Source organism: Oryctolagus cuniculus, chromosome 11 (genome assembly GCF_964237555.1).
Source record: "Oryctolagus cuniculus chromosome 11, mOryCun1.1, whole genome shotgun sequence".
Lineage (NCBI taxonomy): Eukaryota > Metazoa > Chordata > Mammalia > Lagomorpha > Leporidae > Oryctolagus > Oryctolagus cuniculus.
Window position 1 is genome coordinate 83,207,580 of NC_091442.1, and position 15,642 is coordinate 83,223,221.

Consider the following 15,642-nt stretch of genomic DNA (forward strand, 5'->3'; position numbering starts at 1 on the left):
TTGAAGCTTCCCCGCTTCCTCTCTGATCAGCCCACCGAAATGTGGGAAACTGCACAGGTCTTCCGCTGTGGGGGCCGTCCTAGTTGCAGGTCTGTCCTCCACATCGTGGGAACAGGCATATTGGAAGAGGACGGAATCAAAGGGGGCAGATGAGAGGGCTTTCAAGTTCCATTTTAATAACCCCTACACAAATACTCAGTAAGTCACAATAAATGCACACATGGAGTATAGAATTATTCAAATAGCAAGAAAAAGATAAGGTAATTAAAGCATCCCTTCTTCCCATTTTCTTTTCCCGGTGAAAAACCAGTATAGCAGTTTCTTCAAAAGGCTCTTTTCCTGTAGTCCTAATGCGTTAGGTTAAGGCCCTGGTGAAGGAGGAGCACATGCTGATGTGTAGTAACTGCTGGGACAGGCTGATACTCGGGGCAGTCTGTGTGGTACAGAATGTTGGAGAACAAAGCTAAGCAGGGACCCCAGCTTTTTCTGGAGGGTGATCCTCTTTGAACTGAAGTGACTGATAACAGATTTCTTTGTCTTTGGTTTTTTGTTATTAAAGATTTATTTTATTTGAAAGGCAGAATTAAAGAGAGGCAGAGGCAGAGAAAAAAGGCCTGCCATCTGCTGGTTCACTCCCCAAATGGCCACAACCACAGGAGCTGCACTGATCTGGAGCCTGGAGCTTCTTCAGGTTTGGGCCCAAGGACTGGAGCCGTTTTCCACTGCTTTCCCCGGCCACTGCAGAGAGCTGGATCAAAAGAGCAGCTGGGACTCAAACCAGCGCCCATACGGGATGCAGGCAATACAGGCAGTGGCTTTACCCACTACAGCACCAGCCAGAGAACAGAATTCTTAGCTATTATTGTGTCTAGTGCTCTAAAGAGAGACTTGAAATATATTAAAATGGTATCTACCAGTGTAAGGGATAGGAAAGGCAACCTAAGATAAGATTTTCTTTTGAAAGAGAAAAATCTGTGGTTTTTGTTGTAATGTAGTTATAATTGGACAAAATTTATGCATAGCTAGTTCTCACAGCTGCTCAACATCTACCTGGGGCAGCATTTGGTGTAGCAATTAAGATGCCTGTGTCACATAGCAGAGTGTCGAGATTCAGGACTCAGCTCTGGCTCCTGGCTCTCGTTTCCTGAGAACATAGACCCTAGGAAGCAGTGTTAATAGCGTGAGTAATTGGGGTTCCTGCCCTCCTCGCGGGAGACCTGGATGGAGTTCCTGGCTCCAGAGGTCAGTTTTGACCTCTGGCTGTGACAGTCATCTGGGGAGTGAACAGCAGGTGATTCTCGCTCTGATACTCTCATTTATTTTTTTTTTCTCTTCCTAAAATTTTTAAAAATGTAAGAACATATATGTAGAAAATAAGTTCTAGACAGAAAAAATATTAACTTAATGTCACATAATAATTTACTATTTAATTAAAAACAGCTTCAGTACAGGCCACGTGTACATTTGAAGTTTGAAGTTTTCACTATGCCTTTCTTATATGTTGAGTATAATTATAAAACATTTTACTAAATTCATGCTTAGCAAAGCATTTCTCGTTTGGTAGGTTCAGGTTCACGAGGATGGATAGCATTGGAAAAATAACAGGTAAAGGATTCACAGTGAACATAAGCTATGGAATATGGCTCACCAACTTTGTAGGTTCTCCTTAAATTCTCCACATCTTGGATATTAAAAATGAAGAGGAAAACATTTTATATTTTTTCATATCAAATCAAAGAGCCAAATAATAGTCTTTCTCTGGTTTTAATAAGAAGGTCAGTAAATACAAAGAAAACCCTATATTGTGACAAATATCATTTTGTTTAAGTTCATTAATTCTTCATTGTTTACTGATTTCATTAATTCAATAAATAGTGAGTGAGTCCTTCCTATAAGCCAAACACTGTTTATCCTCTTAGCCCCAGAGGCACTCCAATTCAGTCTCTCTTGCAGGCATTTGATTCTTTATCTACTTGGGTTTAATTTTAGTCTTTGCATCTGTAGTTCATTTGGGCAATCCCTGCCATTTCTTTGCGAATTATCAGTGCAGGTGGTGACCTAAGTAAATGCTGAGGCTTTCTCCTTAGAAATTCAGACAACGATCTAAGTTTCTTGGTTATCCCTCTGCCATTTCCCACAGACGCGGCACCCTTGCTGAGGCTGAACTTGTCCCCTTCCTCTCACCAAACCCGTGCCGCTCCTCCTCCTCACCTTTGAGAATCGTGCAGCACAAGCCTCAAGCCCTGGAAGTTTTCCCTCTCTTACTCCTTTCCCATTACACTTCCAGGCTTATGAAGCACAATTTTACTAAAAGATACAGAAAGATTTGAAATTTTTATTTAATACCAGTGAAATAAGGAGTGTCTGTGACATGTTTCTTCAACATTGTTAACAGCACGGGGTGTCTAATGAAATTTCATTTTAGATAGTAGAAAACTATTTTTGCAGAAAACCAAGGTCCTACCCCTGTTATCTCTCTTTAGACTGTGTTCTTCTTGTTGGCCCATTGACTTTTAGTTCCTGGCACACAAAGAAAATCTCTTCCCTGAATTGTACTGATCTGTAGTGACTGAGAAATTCTATCAGTTTGATAAGTTTTACTGTGGAACTTTGTATAAGCTTGGAAAAAGCAATCTCTGGATAATATTTGGTATTTTTTCATTGCCTTATTGTGATTGCTCTTTTCTTGAGCAATGATTGAAGTTCTAATAAAGATTGCCCTAAGCAGCATCCATCTCAGACTTCCGACTCCCGCCATGTCAGGCTGCCAGTTTCTTTCCAAGTGGCCCAGATATGATAGCTAAAGATGTTTGCTACTGTTGATGTGATTTTTGTAAAACATCTAAATTAGAAGGTATTCTAATAGTTAACAGGTTTCTGCCAAAGGTAGAGTTTACAAGGTATTCTTGTGGTTGCTATGAAAAATCGTATTCTGTGCTATCTCCTTTCAAGATACTTAAAAACAATTTAGGAGGCAAATGAAGGTCAAAATAACTAGAAAAATCTGCTTTTTGATAATACCTGAGTGTAAGGGCGCCTTCTAAATGCTAAGTGCCATTCTGTGGGTTTGACCTGCATTGGGTAGGAGGAAATAGAGGCACAGGGAGAAGGCAGACAGGATCAGAGTTTGTCCTTATCCACTCAAGTCTGTGACCACTGTCTTCAGCTGGTCTGTTGAGGTGGACAGCAAAGTCACCTCTGGGTCCTAATCCCCATTCAGGAAGTCTCTGCTTAATGAGTGAATTTCTTGCTGGATTTGAAGGATGAAAAGGCTCTTTTACTCGCTGGTGCTTTTCTAGCTTCAGTACTGGACAGCAACTTAATGCGTGAAAGATGAATAGTCTCATTGTTTTTCTTTCAACAACCTTACAGTTGGAGTCTACTGACAGTTGCACGACAATTAGTTCCATTTTTTAGAGAAGGCAACTGGATCTTGGAAAGATCCTGGGGTTTATAACTAAAAAATGGTTATGCCGAACCTTGAACCTCTGTCTGAACAATACTTGAACATACCACCAGGGGGCCTCTGCCTGTTTTCAGAACTATAGCACCATATATAAATCAAGCAGACTGAGGAAATAGTATTTCTCCTTTCTGTTAGGGAGTATTGTGATGAATTATTTTAAAATCTCTTTGGCGTGTCTGAAAAGGAGTAGCGCTCTTTAATTCTCACTGACACAACTTGTGCAGTGCTTGGTGCTCGAAATGACATGATAATCACAATGTAGACAGTCTGTTCATTGTGCTCACTGTGAGAATTACAGTTAGGTTTTAAGGAACCCCTATGTACTTACTGTTTTACATGCACACTCTCTAAGCCTATTGATAACCATGCAAAGTTCTCATGCTTATTTCTTTTATACAGATTAGAAAATGTAGTTTCTATAAGATTATAAATTGCCCAGGAACAGATAGTAGGTGGTGGAAATAGGAATAGGATCCAGGTGTATTTTGTCAAAGCACACACTTTTCCAACTATCAGCTTTTTTTTTTTTTTTTTTTTTTTTCAGTTTATACAGAAACCTTAATTGTAAACCGCCATCTCAGCTTGGCTGCTCCCTGGAAGACCTCAGTACTCCTCCCCGTCCTCGGCCTCCGCCTCCACCTCCACGGAGTCCACGCCCACCTCCTCATAATCCTTCTCCAGGGCAGCCAGGTCCTCGCGGGCCTCGGAGAACCTCTTCCTCCATGCCTTCGCCCACGTACCAGTGCACGAAGGCCCGCTTGGCGTACATGAGGTCGAACTTGTGGTCCAGGCGGGCCCAGGCCTCGGCGATGGCCGTGGTGTTGCTCAGCATGCACACGGCCCGCTACACCTTGGCCAGGTCACCCCTGGGCACCACGGTGGGGGGCTGGTAGTTGATGCCCACCTTAAAGCCAGTCGGGCACCAGTCCACAAACTGGATGGTGCGCTTGGTCTCGATGGTGGCGATGGCCACGTTGACGTCCTTCGGGACCAGTCGCCCCTGTACAGCATGCAGCAGGCCATGTACTTGCCATGGCGAGGGTCGCACTTCACCATCTGATTGGCCGGCTCGAAGCAGGCGTTGGTGATCTCGGCCACAGACAGCTGCTCGTGGTAGGCCTTCTCCGCCGAGATGACCGGGGCGTAGGTGGCCAGCGGGAAGTGGATGCGGGGGTACGGCACCAGGTTGATCTGGAACTCTGTCAAGTCCACGTTCAGGGCCCCGTTGAATCTCAGGGAGGCCGTGATGGACGACACAACCTGCCCGATCAGGCGGTTGAGGTTGGTGTACGTGGGACGCTCGATGTCCAGGTTGCACTGACAGATGTCGTAGATGGCTTTGTTGTCCACTATGAAGGCACAGTCTGAATGTTCCAGGGTCCTGTGGGTGGTCAGGATGGAGCTATATGGCTCCACCACGGCCTTGGAAACCTGCGGCGCTGGGTAGATGCTTGTTCCTTGTGATTACGTTTAGTGAGTTTTCCTAGGAACATCCTGTAGCAGAAAGATAACAGCCTCTCGATGCATGCTACTTAATTTTTGAAATAAAGTAACATACACATAATAATGGTTCTGTGTCTGACCTTGTGTTGAGACCTAAGAATGCATAGACTCTATAATCCTCAGAACAACCACATAATACAGATTCTGTTATACACATCGTACAGGTGAGGAAGCCAGAGACTGAGTGTGAAATGCACCAATGTGCCTGAAGACACATGGCTAATGAGTGAGGGAAAGTGAACTCCGGCCCCAGTGCTTTTATCACAAATGAGATCTACTTAGCTGTTAAACTCTTGGATTTAAAAGTCTTAGAATGTTTTTCAGTAGCCACACCTGTGTTATAAATCTTCAGACACACATATGAATTTCAGGGGTGGAACACACGGCACTTGACACTTGTCCTTTTAACTACTTTCATTAGATCATCTTGTAAAAGGAAGGTCATCTCACATGGACAGATCATCATTGGACCTTCAGAAAACTGAAATCTCTTTTCAATGCTACTCCAAAATGAAAGAGATTGCTGTATTTTATAGCAAAATACAGCTGGATCAAAATTTTTATAAGATTTTTCTAATGTCATCTGTTGCCATATATTTGAATATGAATGTAATTAATTTTAATCAATATTATATTCATGTATTTGTATTAATCCTTTTATTGCTATGATTATGATAGCATTATAATTTCTAATTAAAATTCATTTTCTATTTTTTTAGCCTCTCTTCCACAGGGAACCTTTTTGTCCTATGTAGAGAATGTTGAAACAACAGAAATTATATTTAGTTGGAATAACTTGAAAGGCTGAGATAAATAAGTGGCTGATACTGGGATATAAGATTATTGTGGAATGAGAAGGCCATGCCAAGATGGCCACTGGCAACAGAAACTGCCTGGGAACAGGGTGTGATTGGTTAGGGCCTAGATCGCCCCTTGACCAGATTGGCTGCCTTGGTTATATAAGCTGCTGTAACAACTGAAATAAATGAGTCTGCAGGCTGCTTGCCTCAGGCCTGCTTTCACCTGGCTCCCCAGGGTCTGTGTGGTGACTCCGTGCCTCTTGCCCCCATTACGCTCCTCCTCTCAGAACGAATCTACCTCAACAGATTATTAAATATCATGTGGATTCTATGGAAGAACTAAATTTAGAACACATGCCTCCCAAATACTACAGAAAAAGCAATTACACAACTATTTCCTGGCTGTCTTTACAAATTTTCACTGTTCTCAGTAAATGAATAGGAGACAAAAATCTACTTTAAGCCCAGGGTTCGTAGTTAAAACACATGAGGTAAGAGGCATTTGAAACCCTAATTTTCAAATATTGATGTTTGCTTGTGATATCCTCTTACAATACCTGAGTGTGTGTGTGTGTGTGTGTGTGTATACACATCTTTAATAATGTAAAATTTTGAAGAATCTTTTGTGTTTAGGTTTCTGTTAAAACATTCTCTTTGAGTTGATAATTTATTGGTGTTATCTTGGCTAGACTGGTACTTGGTGCAGGTTAAGTAATCCAGGCATTTTTGTGGAATTTCTTATATGCTAATAAATGGAGTAAAACAGATACACATCCCTCTCTTAATGAGGCTTACAATGGAGAAAAAATATTAAGGAATAAAATCGTAAGCCAAGAAAACTATACTTGTATAGCAAAACATAATAACCAAGCACTCACCAGTCGTGAATTGAGTAAATGTGTCCTGGAATTCATACAAGGGGATGGACTCCTGGAAGGGAGACTTATTCAAACTTGGAGGAAGGAAATGTGCTGTGAGCAAAAGCACACAGCTGAAAAAATTTGGAAGAAGAATGGTGCAGATTGATTGCATTCTTCCCAAGGAAGTTCTTTTCTCCAAACTCCATTTGAAAGGTAGGTGGTGCCAGATGCCAGAAATGTCTTTCTCAAATGATTGAACTTCACCTTAAAAGCAATAGAAATCCATTAAAATGATAGTTTATAATACTCACCTTACACTTTACACATGCCTTTTAACACATCATCTCATTAATTAATTCTGGGAATAGCTATATGGAAGTGAGAAAATTGACCTTTATAAAGGTTATGTAAGCAGGCTAGAGGAACATTTTTTGTTCAGTAGCAAACCTATGCAGGAACCCAGATGGTCTTATTTTAACTCTGGAGCTGTTGCTTCTAAAGAAAGAACAAGGAGAATGTGTATGTTGGGGGCGGGAAAACAAGTACAGGTTTGAGGTGGATAGGTGCAAGGTATCGGTTTAAGAAAAAGAACCTAGAAGCATTAATTAGGAAGATCATTGACACTGGAAGACGTGGGTTATGGTGGGAAAATGTTGCTGTAAGAGGGATAGTGCCTGCATCCTGATGATAATGGAAATGAAGGGTGAATGCGAGGCCTGTAGCCCGAGGAGGCAGAGAGGGAGTAGACATGAAATGTGTGCTCACTGAATGCCTTCCATGAGAATAAGGGACATAGTGCTTAGTAAGCATAGTGAGTGTCAAACACTGAGTCCTTGCTCATCTCATTTGGTCTTTGCAGAAGTTAAGTGAGGGGTCTATGGCTGCAGTTCCTATTTTATAGTCAAACCGAAGCTCAGGGACAATAATTGGCTCAGAACATGGAGTGGGAAAGTGACAGAGCCAGGGATGGAGCAGTTTTCCCTTCGTCTCCAAGGAGAGCAGGGGGCTACTTCAAATAACGTTTGCAGAGAAATGGAACTAAAAGATTATGTTGGAGCAGAAGATTTTGAGATCCACACATAGTTTGGCACGACATGTGTTTTCCATGACCTCTTTGAAGATCCTCATGTGCATGGATTTCACAAATTTTTGTGCTAGGACAAACTTTTTTTTTTTTTTTGACAGAGTGGACAGTGAGAGAGAGACAGAAAGGTCTTCCTGTGCCATTGGTTCACCTTCCAATGGCCGCTGCGGCCAGCGCGCTGTGGCCGGCGCACCGCGCTGATCCGATGGCAGGAGCCAGGTGCTTCTCCTGGTAGGACAAACTTTTAATGCTATTTTTTATGACCGTTTGAAATAACAGTGGTAAATTCTGAGAAGTAGGTCATAGTGTCAAGTCATCTCATTAATACAGTTTACTTTTTGATACCCTTGACCTCCTATCAGCCAATAATTTCAGAGTTTTTTCATGTGACACCAATATAAATAATTTTAACCTAGAGTTCTCCAGGTCCTGTGTCTTTTCATCACTATCTTGTGATTATTTTAGATGTTGACAACAGCAAATCAGAAAAGGTGTTTGTGGAAAAACTCAAAAACAATTGGAAACCTCAAATCTTGTCATCCTTATCTGATGGTTCTATTCAGTGGAACAGCAATGGGAACTTTAAATTGCTTTCTAAGATCCATTTCAGCCATGACAAGTAAGTATTGGACATGTTGCCTTTTCATAAAAAATATAGACTGTGCATTTCGAAATACTATTTTCTTGAAATTTAATTGAGTTACTCTTCATGGGTACAATTACTCACATTTGAACTCTGTTTAAGTGTTGAACCACAATTCTAAGCATGATTTCTAAATGTTGAATTCACTAGAATTTACATATATTCTTTAAACATCATTCCAGTCTGCATTTTCTCCTATCAGAATACCTAGAAGGTATCTTCCTTACTATATTCTTGGCTGGAAAGAAGTTCATCATAAAGTTACTGTAAAGTAGATAATTTGTCATATGAATATTAATGGATCCAGTTCTCTCTATTAACACTAGCTCCAACAACTTGGCTCTTTTCTCACACAGTGTGAGGAGTTTGCCTCTAGGGGGCAGTCTTAGCTGAGGATTTTTTGGTAAATGCAGTTTCACTCTATACTCAGGAGCAGAAGGAAAATTTTGAATCATCTGTAATATGATTATTTAGAACTGTACCATCTAATCTAACTGTACCATCTAACTAAGTATAAGGCAATATTTTTGAAAAGGTAAAACATGTTTAGGAAACAATGCATAAAAGTAAAGTTTGTTATATCTGTGGAGTGTACTGTGTGTTGTTTGCATGTGTATTTCATATGCTTGTGTGTAATGCTCTTTGATGGCTATTTCACCAGTTAAACTTGGAAAACATTGGGGTTGAGATAGAGGAATATTACACTTGCATGTGCATAGCTGTAGATGAATTAGTAACTATTGGTAATTACTTGGGATACTTTGAAAAAAGTAATAATAATAGAAGAAAGTCTCACAAATCCCAATGAAACAATTTTTTGTCCAATGGATCCTAGGTAACTGTTTTCTGTTTCCTAACTTACACAATCCTGCTTGAATTGGCAAATGCTTGGTTGGGTTCTTGCTACCTTAGAAATATATTTTCATTTTTAACTGACCTGTGGACTAGGAGGATTTTTCACAAATCCATCCATTTTCAATTTAAAGTTTGGATCATTTCCTTTCTATATCGATTATAAATTGACGTACTAGTGACTATCTGAAATTTAGTAATTCAAGGCTCTTTAACTTCTTAGGGTTGAAGCAGTATTCTTTTATCCCTCTGTTGATTATTCACTCAGTAAATGACTTTTTTCAGGATCAGGAACTGTGATAGGTACCAGAAATCTTTATTAATAAGACTTAGCCTCAGTGGCCACAAATACTAATGGATGAGACAAATATTTCAGCAGTGATAATGCAAGTTTACAATTGCTGATACAGGAGTTATGCCGTAGGTACTCTGGGAGTATATACAAGTACATCAAATAACCCAGAGTTGGGATACAGGGTGAGTCACAGAAGTCTTTTTGGAGGAGTGATGTGCTAGGTCACAAAGGAAGAGTAGGAGTTACCCAGTGGGTGGGAGTAGGAAGACAACGGAATGCTGCATGTGGAGCAAACAGCCATCTGCATAGGAAGAGAGGTTAAGAGAAGAGGCGTCTATCTCTCCATAGCTGGGAAAGCCAGAGAAAGCTTTGTGAACTTAGTAACATATGGACATGAGGAAATTGCACATAGAGTAGCATGGTTGGAGTACAGGGGAGCAAAGAGGGAGATTCTAGAAAAGAAAAATTAAGCACTGAACACAAATGGTCTCAACATGTCTTGGGAAGTATATTCTATTCAGTAAACTAATTTTTGAGGCTCATGGAGTCTCTTGAAATATGGGGAAAATGTTAGGTCTTGTCTATAAAAATGCAAAAGTATGCACAAACATTTATGTAAACGATCTCAGGACGATGGCAGACGCACTGACTCAACATTTCCTGGGCCACTGCAGTGAATGTTGATAGTAGGCTTTGAAGTTTTGCAAATATTTAAGAATACAGATCTGAGGTTGTTTAACCTGGGGATCTTGCTGGGTAGTTCTAACTAGATTATTTTATCATTTTCTGATAATTTTACATAAATAATCAATTTAAATACCGGCTGCAGATTTGTAGAACTGAGAGAAGATGAATAGACTAAAGGTCCAGCCTGGTAAGTAAAAATGCAGTGTTTCATTGTATTGTCAAAGAATCGAACTTACGGCCAGTGCCACCACTCACTTGGCTAATCCTCCGCCTACAGCACTGGCACACCAGGGTCTAGTCCCAGTTGGGGCGCCGGATTCTGTCCCAGTTGCTCCTCTTCCAGTCCAGCTTTCTGCTGTAGCCCGGGAAGGCAGTGGAGGATGGCCCAAGTGCTTGGGCCCTGCACCCCATGGGAGACCAGGAGGAGACACTTGGCTCCTGGCTTCGGATCGGCGCGGCTTTGGATCAGTAGCAGCCATTTTGGGGGTGAACCAACGGAAAGGAAGACCTTTCTCTCTATCTCTCTCACTCACTATCTAACTCTGCCTGCCAAAAAAAAATTGAACTTCCAAACACATGAAAGATGAAATTTTATTTTCTGCAAATCTAATAATTAAAAAAATAGGGTGAATTCTTTAATTGCTATTGAAAGGAAAACTAATATTAAAAATTATTTAAAACTGTAACTATCCTTAGAGACCTGAACTGATGATTTACTTTTATAGTGAGAACTATTAAAAGATCAGGAAAGGGGCCCACACTGTGGTGTAGTGTGTAAAGCTATCTCTGTGGCACAGTCATCCCATATGGCCACTGATTTGAAACCTCCGCTTCTGATCCAGCTTCCTGCTAATGTGCCTGGGAAAGTAGAAGAAAATGGCCCAAGTGCTTGGGACCCTGCACCCACATGGGAGGTCCAAAGAAAGCTCGGGCTTAGGATCTGCCCAACTCTGGTCCCTTTGACTATTTGGGGAGTGAACCAATAGATGGAGGATTTCTCTCTCTCTCTCTCTCTCATATATATATATATATTCTGCATTTCAAATCTTTACAAAAAAATTTAAATTTGGGAAAAACATATGGACAAGCAAGTTACAAGGAAGGCATTACAATTCCTAGAAGCTTGTATGGTGGTGAAAAACCATAAGGTTTAGGCCGGCGCCACGGCTCACTAGGCTAATCCTCCACCTACTGGCGCCGGCACACCGGGTTCTAGTCCTGGTCAGGGCGCCGGATTCTGTCCCAGTTGCCCCTCTTCCAGGCCAGCTCTCTGCTGTGGCCAGGGAGTGCAGTGGAGGATGGCCCAAGTGCTTGGGCCCTGCACCCCATGGGAGACCAGGATAAGTACCTGATCAGCGCGGTGCACCGGCCGCAGTGCGCCAGCCGCGACGGCCATTGAAGGGTGAACCAACAGCAAAAGGAAGACCTTTCTCTCTGTCTCTCTCTCACTGTCCACTCTGCCTGTCAAAAAATAAAATAAATAAATAAATAAATAAATAAAATAGAAAAACCATAAGGTTTGGTATTAAAATAAATTGTGCAGAAGACAAGCTGAACTGTGATCTTTAGCTATTAGCAGAGTATCAAGAAAATTTTCCAGTGGTATTCATCATGAATGATAAATATCTAATTTTCTATTTCTAAATAAATTTAATACCTTTGAGACTAGAAAAACAATGTTATGTGTATATTTATTATATGTATTTGTTATCTATTAGCACATATTAGAATGTAAATGACATAAAGGTAGGGATCCTTAATTTTTCTCAGACTCCACATATTTGTCAAAAAGAATGGAAAATGGGAATGTTCCCTTGAAAATATGAAATTTACCAAATGCTTGGAGATTATAGTTCCATTTTCTCTTGAGTTGTAATGATTTTTCTATCATTTTAACAAATCTAGCATGATCATTGCAAGATATATTTTATCTAAAATTGAGACCTTTTCAAAACTTGGTGACATAAGGATTTGTAAAAATTACTTTAAATATTGTTTGAATTGAGATATTCTTGCTCACTAACATGAATGATGCTTCCGTTTGTTTCTCTAAGGTACTAATTCACCTCAAAGTTTATGCTGAACCTGAAAATGCAGAAGATGGTGTAATTCTTCAGTCAGAGCTCCCACAGATGTCCAGGAGGCCTGCATTCAAATCAAATCTGCATCAGATCCAAGTAAAGTTGTGACTTTTTTTAAATAAAGAATGTACTTAATAGATTTCAGATGGATAATTTAATGCTGGAATGGCACATGACAGTGGAATGACAGTAGTGATGAATGGCAATGTGAGTGAGCGGGTAACTATTCCACAAACTTGGAGAATCAAACACTTCTCATTCTTAAGAGATATTTGATGAGTTGGGGTTATTATAAAATATTCCCTGATTAGAATATTTCAGTAGTAGATGGCGTCTTTTCAAATACATTTTCATGGTTCTTTATCTAATGTTAGCCTCAGAACTTGGAACAATCTGGGTTTTTTCCTGGTAATACTCCATGCTTGTCTGAAGGCAGCATTGTCTTGTGATTGAGAACTTGACCATGCAGCCACGGACTTAGATTTGATTCTGGGTCCTACTACTGCAGTAACTCTGAGCAATGTTCTTAGCCTGTTTATGCCTTAGTTTCTCTGCTTATAAAATGAGGGAAATAGTACTATGCATTTCATGGCTTTGTTTTGAAAATAGCTGTTTTAATAAATGTGAATGCTTAGAATAGCGTTTGACATAGGGTTATAATTACTGTATTCATGAATACATGACCTTATATTACAGCACATTGGAAGGAACTGTGGACAGTACCAAAGGTTTGGGGCCAAGTGAAAAAAATGTTTCCATGTTCTTTCCCAAATGTTATTAATTCATTCAATAAAAGTCATTAAGTATTTGTTAGATAGGGAGAAATAAATGAAATACTATTTGCAGGCTGGGAAAAAGAGACAGTGATGTGCTGGGGAGTATTTGAGGAGGGATGGAAGGCCTACCACAGAAAGCAATTATAAAAGCAGTTGAATTAGATGGCAGGTCTAAAGGATGGGAAGGAGCCATAGTGGGACAGGGTAGGGGAACGCTCTTCAGGCATGAGCACAAGCATATGAAGGCTGTGAGATAGGACAGAGCATATGCATCTGAGGAGAAGGGGAGCAGAGGGTGTGTGCTGTTTCCAGTTACGAGGGAGAAAGGTGACGGGAAGTGACCTGGGAGACAAACCCGGGCTCAGATCGCAGGCATCCGATAGGCTAAGCTTTTGAGTTTAAGAAAGGTTGGGAACGACTGGGCACCTTATACAGAAGAATGACAATCTGACCTAGGTTTCAAAATTTTCCCTTTTGCTGGATATAAACAAGGAATTGTAAATGGGCAAGGCTGGTGGGCAAAGGAACTGGGAACCCAAGCAAAAGAGTATGTGAATAAAGATAGGGACAATGGAAAAGTTAGGTGGTTGATGCATTTTACAGGGTGCAAGTACAAAGTCTAAACTGGACTGTTAGGAAAGGGAGAAACCTAGGGCTTTGACCTGAGCAATGTGAGTGAACACTGGTGATACCAAAAAAGAGATTATTGGACTTCATAGGCATTCTAGGTAATTAATAAGGAAGTCTAACTGAAAAAGAAGTGTGTTGATATAAAAGCATTATGTACCAATAGTATCTATATTCAACCAGTGCTGTATCTTCTTATTTTACCATCCAATGACTGTAACTAAACTCATGTATGGCACTTCCATAAGAAAAAAAAATCTAAAAATAATTATAATTGGAAGTAACTATTAAAAAGCTAAAAGATATTGCTGAAATGCATTATGTTATAGTACATACTGACAGAAGAGAAGATCTGAAACGTGAAGATGGGAAATTGTTTCTCTTCTGAGAACCACCAATTACTAGCAGTAGGGGTGTCAAGAGTATCTCTGTAGTATCTCAAGTCCTAAGATATTTCACTAAAAATTTGAGACCTTGAGTGAAGGCATGTAAAAGAAAATATAATTTACATATGTATGCATTTCCTTTTCCCCTTTGAAACTGACTTATCTTTGTCCTGCAAATAGCTAGCAGAACTTGATTTTCTCCAGTTGTGGTTGTACACTTGTGCCCTTGTAAAGAAAGCATAGACCTAGAAGCCACCTTTCCTAGGTGAGAATGGAGCTCCACGCTTCAGGCTTAAATCCTTTGCAAAGTCACTCAACCCTTGTGAGCCCATTGTCCTGTCTACAGTGGGAATGACCGTAATCCTAACTACCTTTGGAGTTAATGGAGCTTCAGGACTTGATGTTGGACACCAAGCAAGCACTCTGAGAGTGGTGTTTCTCAGTAGGAGTAGAGTGGTAAAATTAGGCAGCCATGGCCGTACAGAGTGGCTACATGATCTTTGAATTGGAGGAATTAACCATATGCAGATTTTCTTGGGTATAGAGAGCTGATATGTAGGTTTGCTTTTCCCCCTCTCAGTGTACAACAATAAATTTTGTGATAGGCTAAGTGTCCCTGAAGCCTCACTTTACTGTGCCTTTAATGAAAGCATTTGAACTTGGCCCAGTTAATCTCATATTTTTAAAAAAGGAAAATCTTAGAACCTCTAATGCTACCACTCCTTTTGATACAGCTTTTGTAGGAAACAGATAAGGAGGAGGTCACATCACAGAGGTATCAGCCTGCTGGAGGCCACTAGAATGTGGCAATGCTTTTATCTTACTTTTCGATGAAATCTTTTCCCATGTGGCTTTTCCAGATGTTCAGATGTACTTTTGAAGACGAGGTAGAACTTGATCCTCTTCCCTACCTTTTCAGCCTTGGTGACTTGATGCTTTAAAATGCTATACATTAAATGCCATTTCCCCAACTTGTCCACAAAAGTGGTTTATTGGGAAACCCCCGGCATACCCACTGCAGGGGAGCGCATTGGCTTTAAACACTTTTAGAACCTAAACTAGACAATGCCTACTTGAAGTCTGTTGTCACTTAGGAAATGTCTTCAGAAACCAAGAATGTGCAAGGGAATTTTTTCCGTGAATATATTAGTCACTCCTTTCCCTTCCCCGGATCTTTTAACTTTTGCTCAAAGCACTCTTGGAAACCTTCACAGATCATTGCCCACAGACCCAAATGAATTGGACACCCATGCGATATCACTCGGGCCTTGGAAAAGTTCCTGTTAAAACAACACCTTTGTAACTGAAGAGAGCTGTATGAAATTCAAGAGCTAACCCACAAAAAATGTTAATGATAACAGAAAAATACAAGTAAAGGTTAAAATAACTAGATGAGGAGAAGCATGGTAAAAGTGCCTTGAAACTCAGTAGTGTACAATGTGGAATTTGTTTTAATTTATTGACATTTACTTGTCACTACCAAGAAAGGAAAAAGGCAAACAGTTTGCGAGTTAGAACTGAATGAATGGAATGAATGAATGGAAGTATTGCACTGATTTTGTTGGGGAATGCTAATTACACG

The 15,642-nt window shown here is 40.4% G+C and overlaps 1 protein-coding gene and 1 pseudogene across 1 annotated transcript in view; one reads left to right on the forward strand and one right to left on the reverse strand.

The window, feature by feature from the left end:
- Positions 1–4,069: 4,069 nt before the first annotated feature.
- Positions 4,070–14,392, reverse strand: LOC100359121 (tubulin alpha-3 chain pseudogene; annotated as a pseudogene).
- A 140-nt stretch (positions 14,393–14,532) lies between these two features.
- PTPRQ (protein tyrosine phosphatase receptor type Q) overlaps positions 14,533–15,642 on the forward strand; it is a 252,679-nt gene continuing 251,569 nt past the window's right edge. The window contains exon 1 of the mRNA XM_070053189.1: positions 14,533–14,598. Coding sequence (XP_069909290.1) covers positions 14,533–14,598 — 66 coding nt within the window. The remainder of the gene's footprint in view (positions 14,599–15,642) is intronic.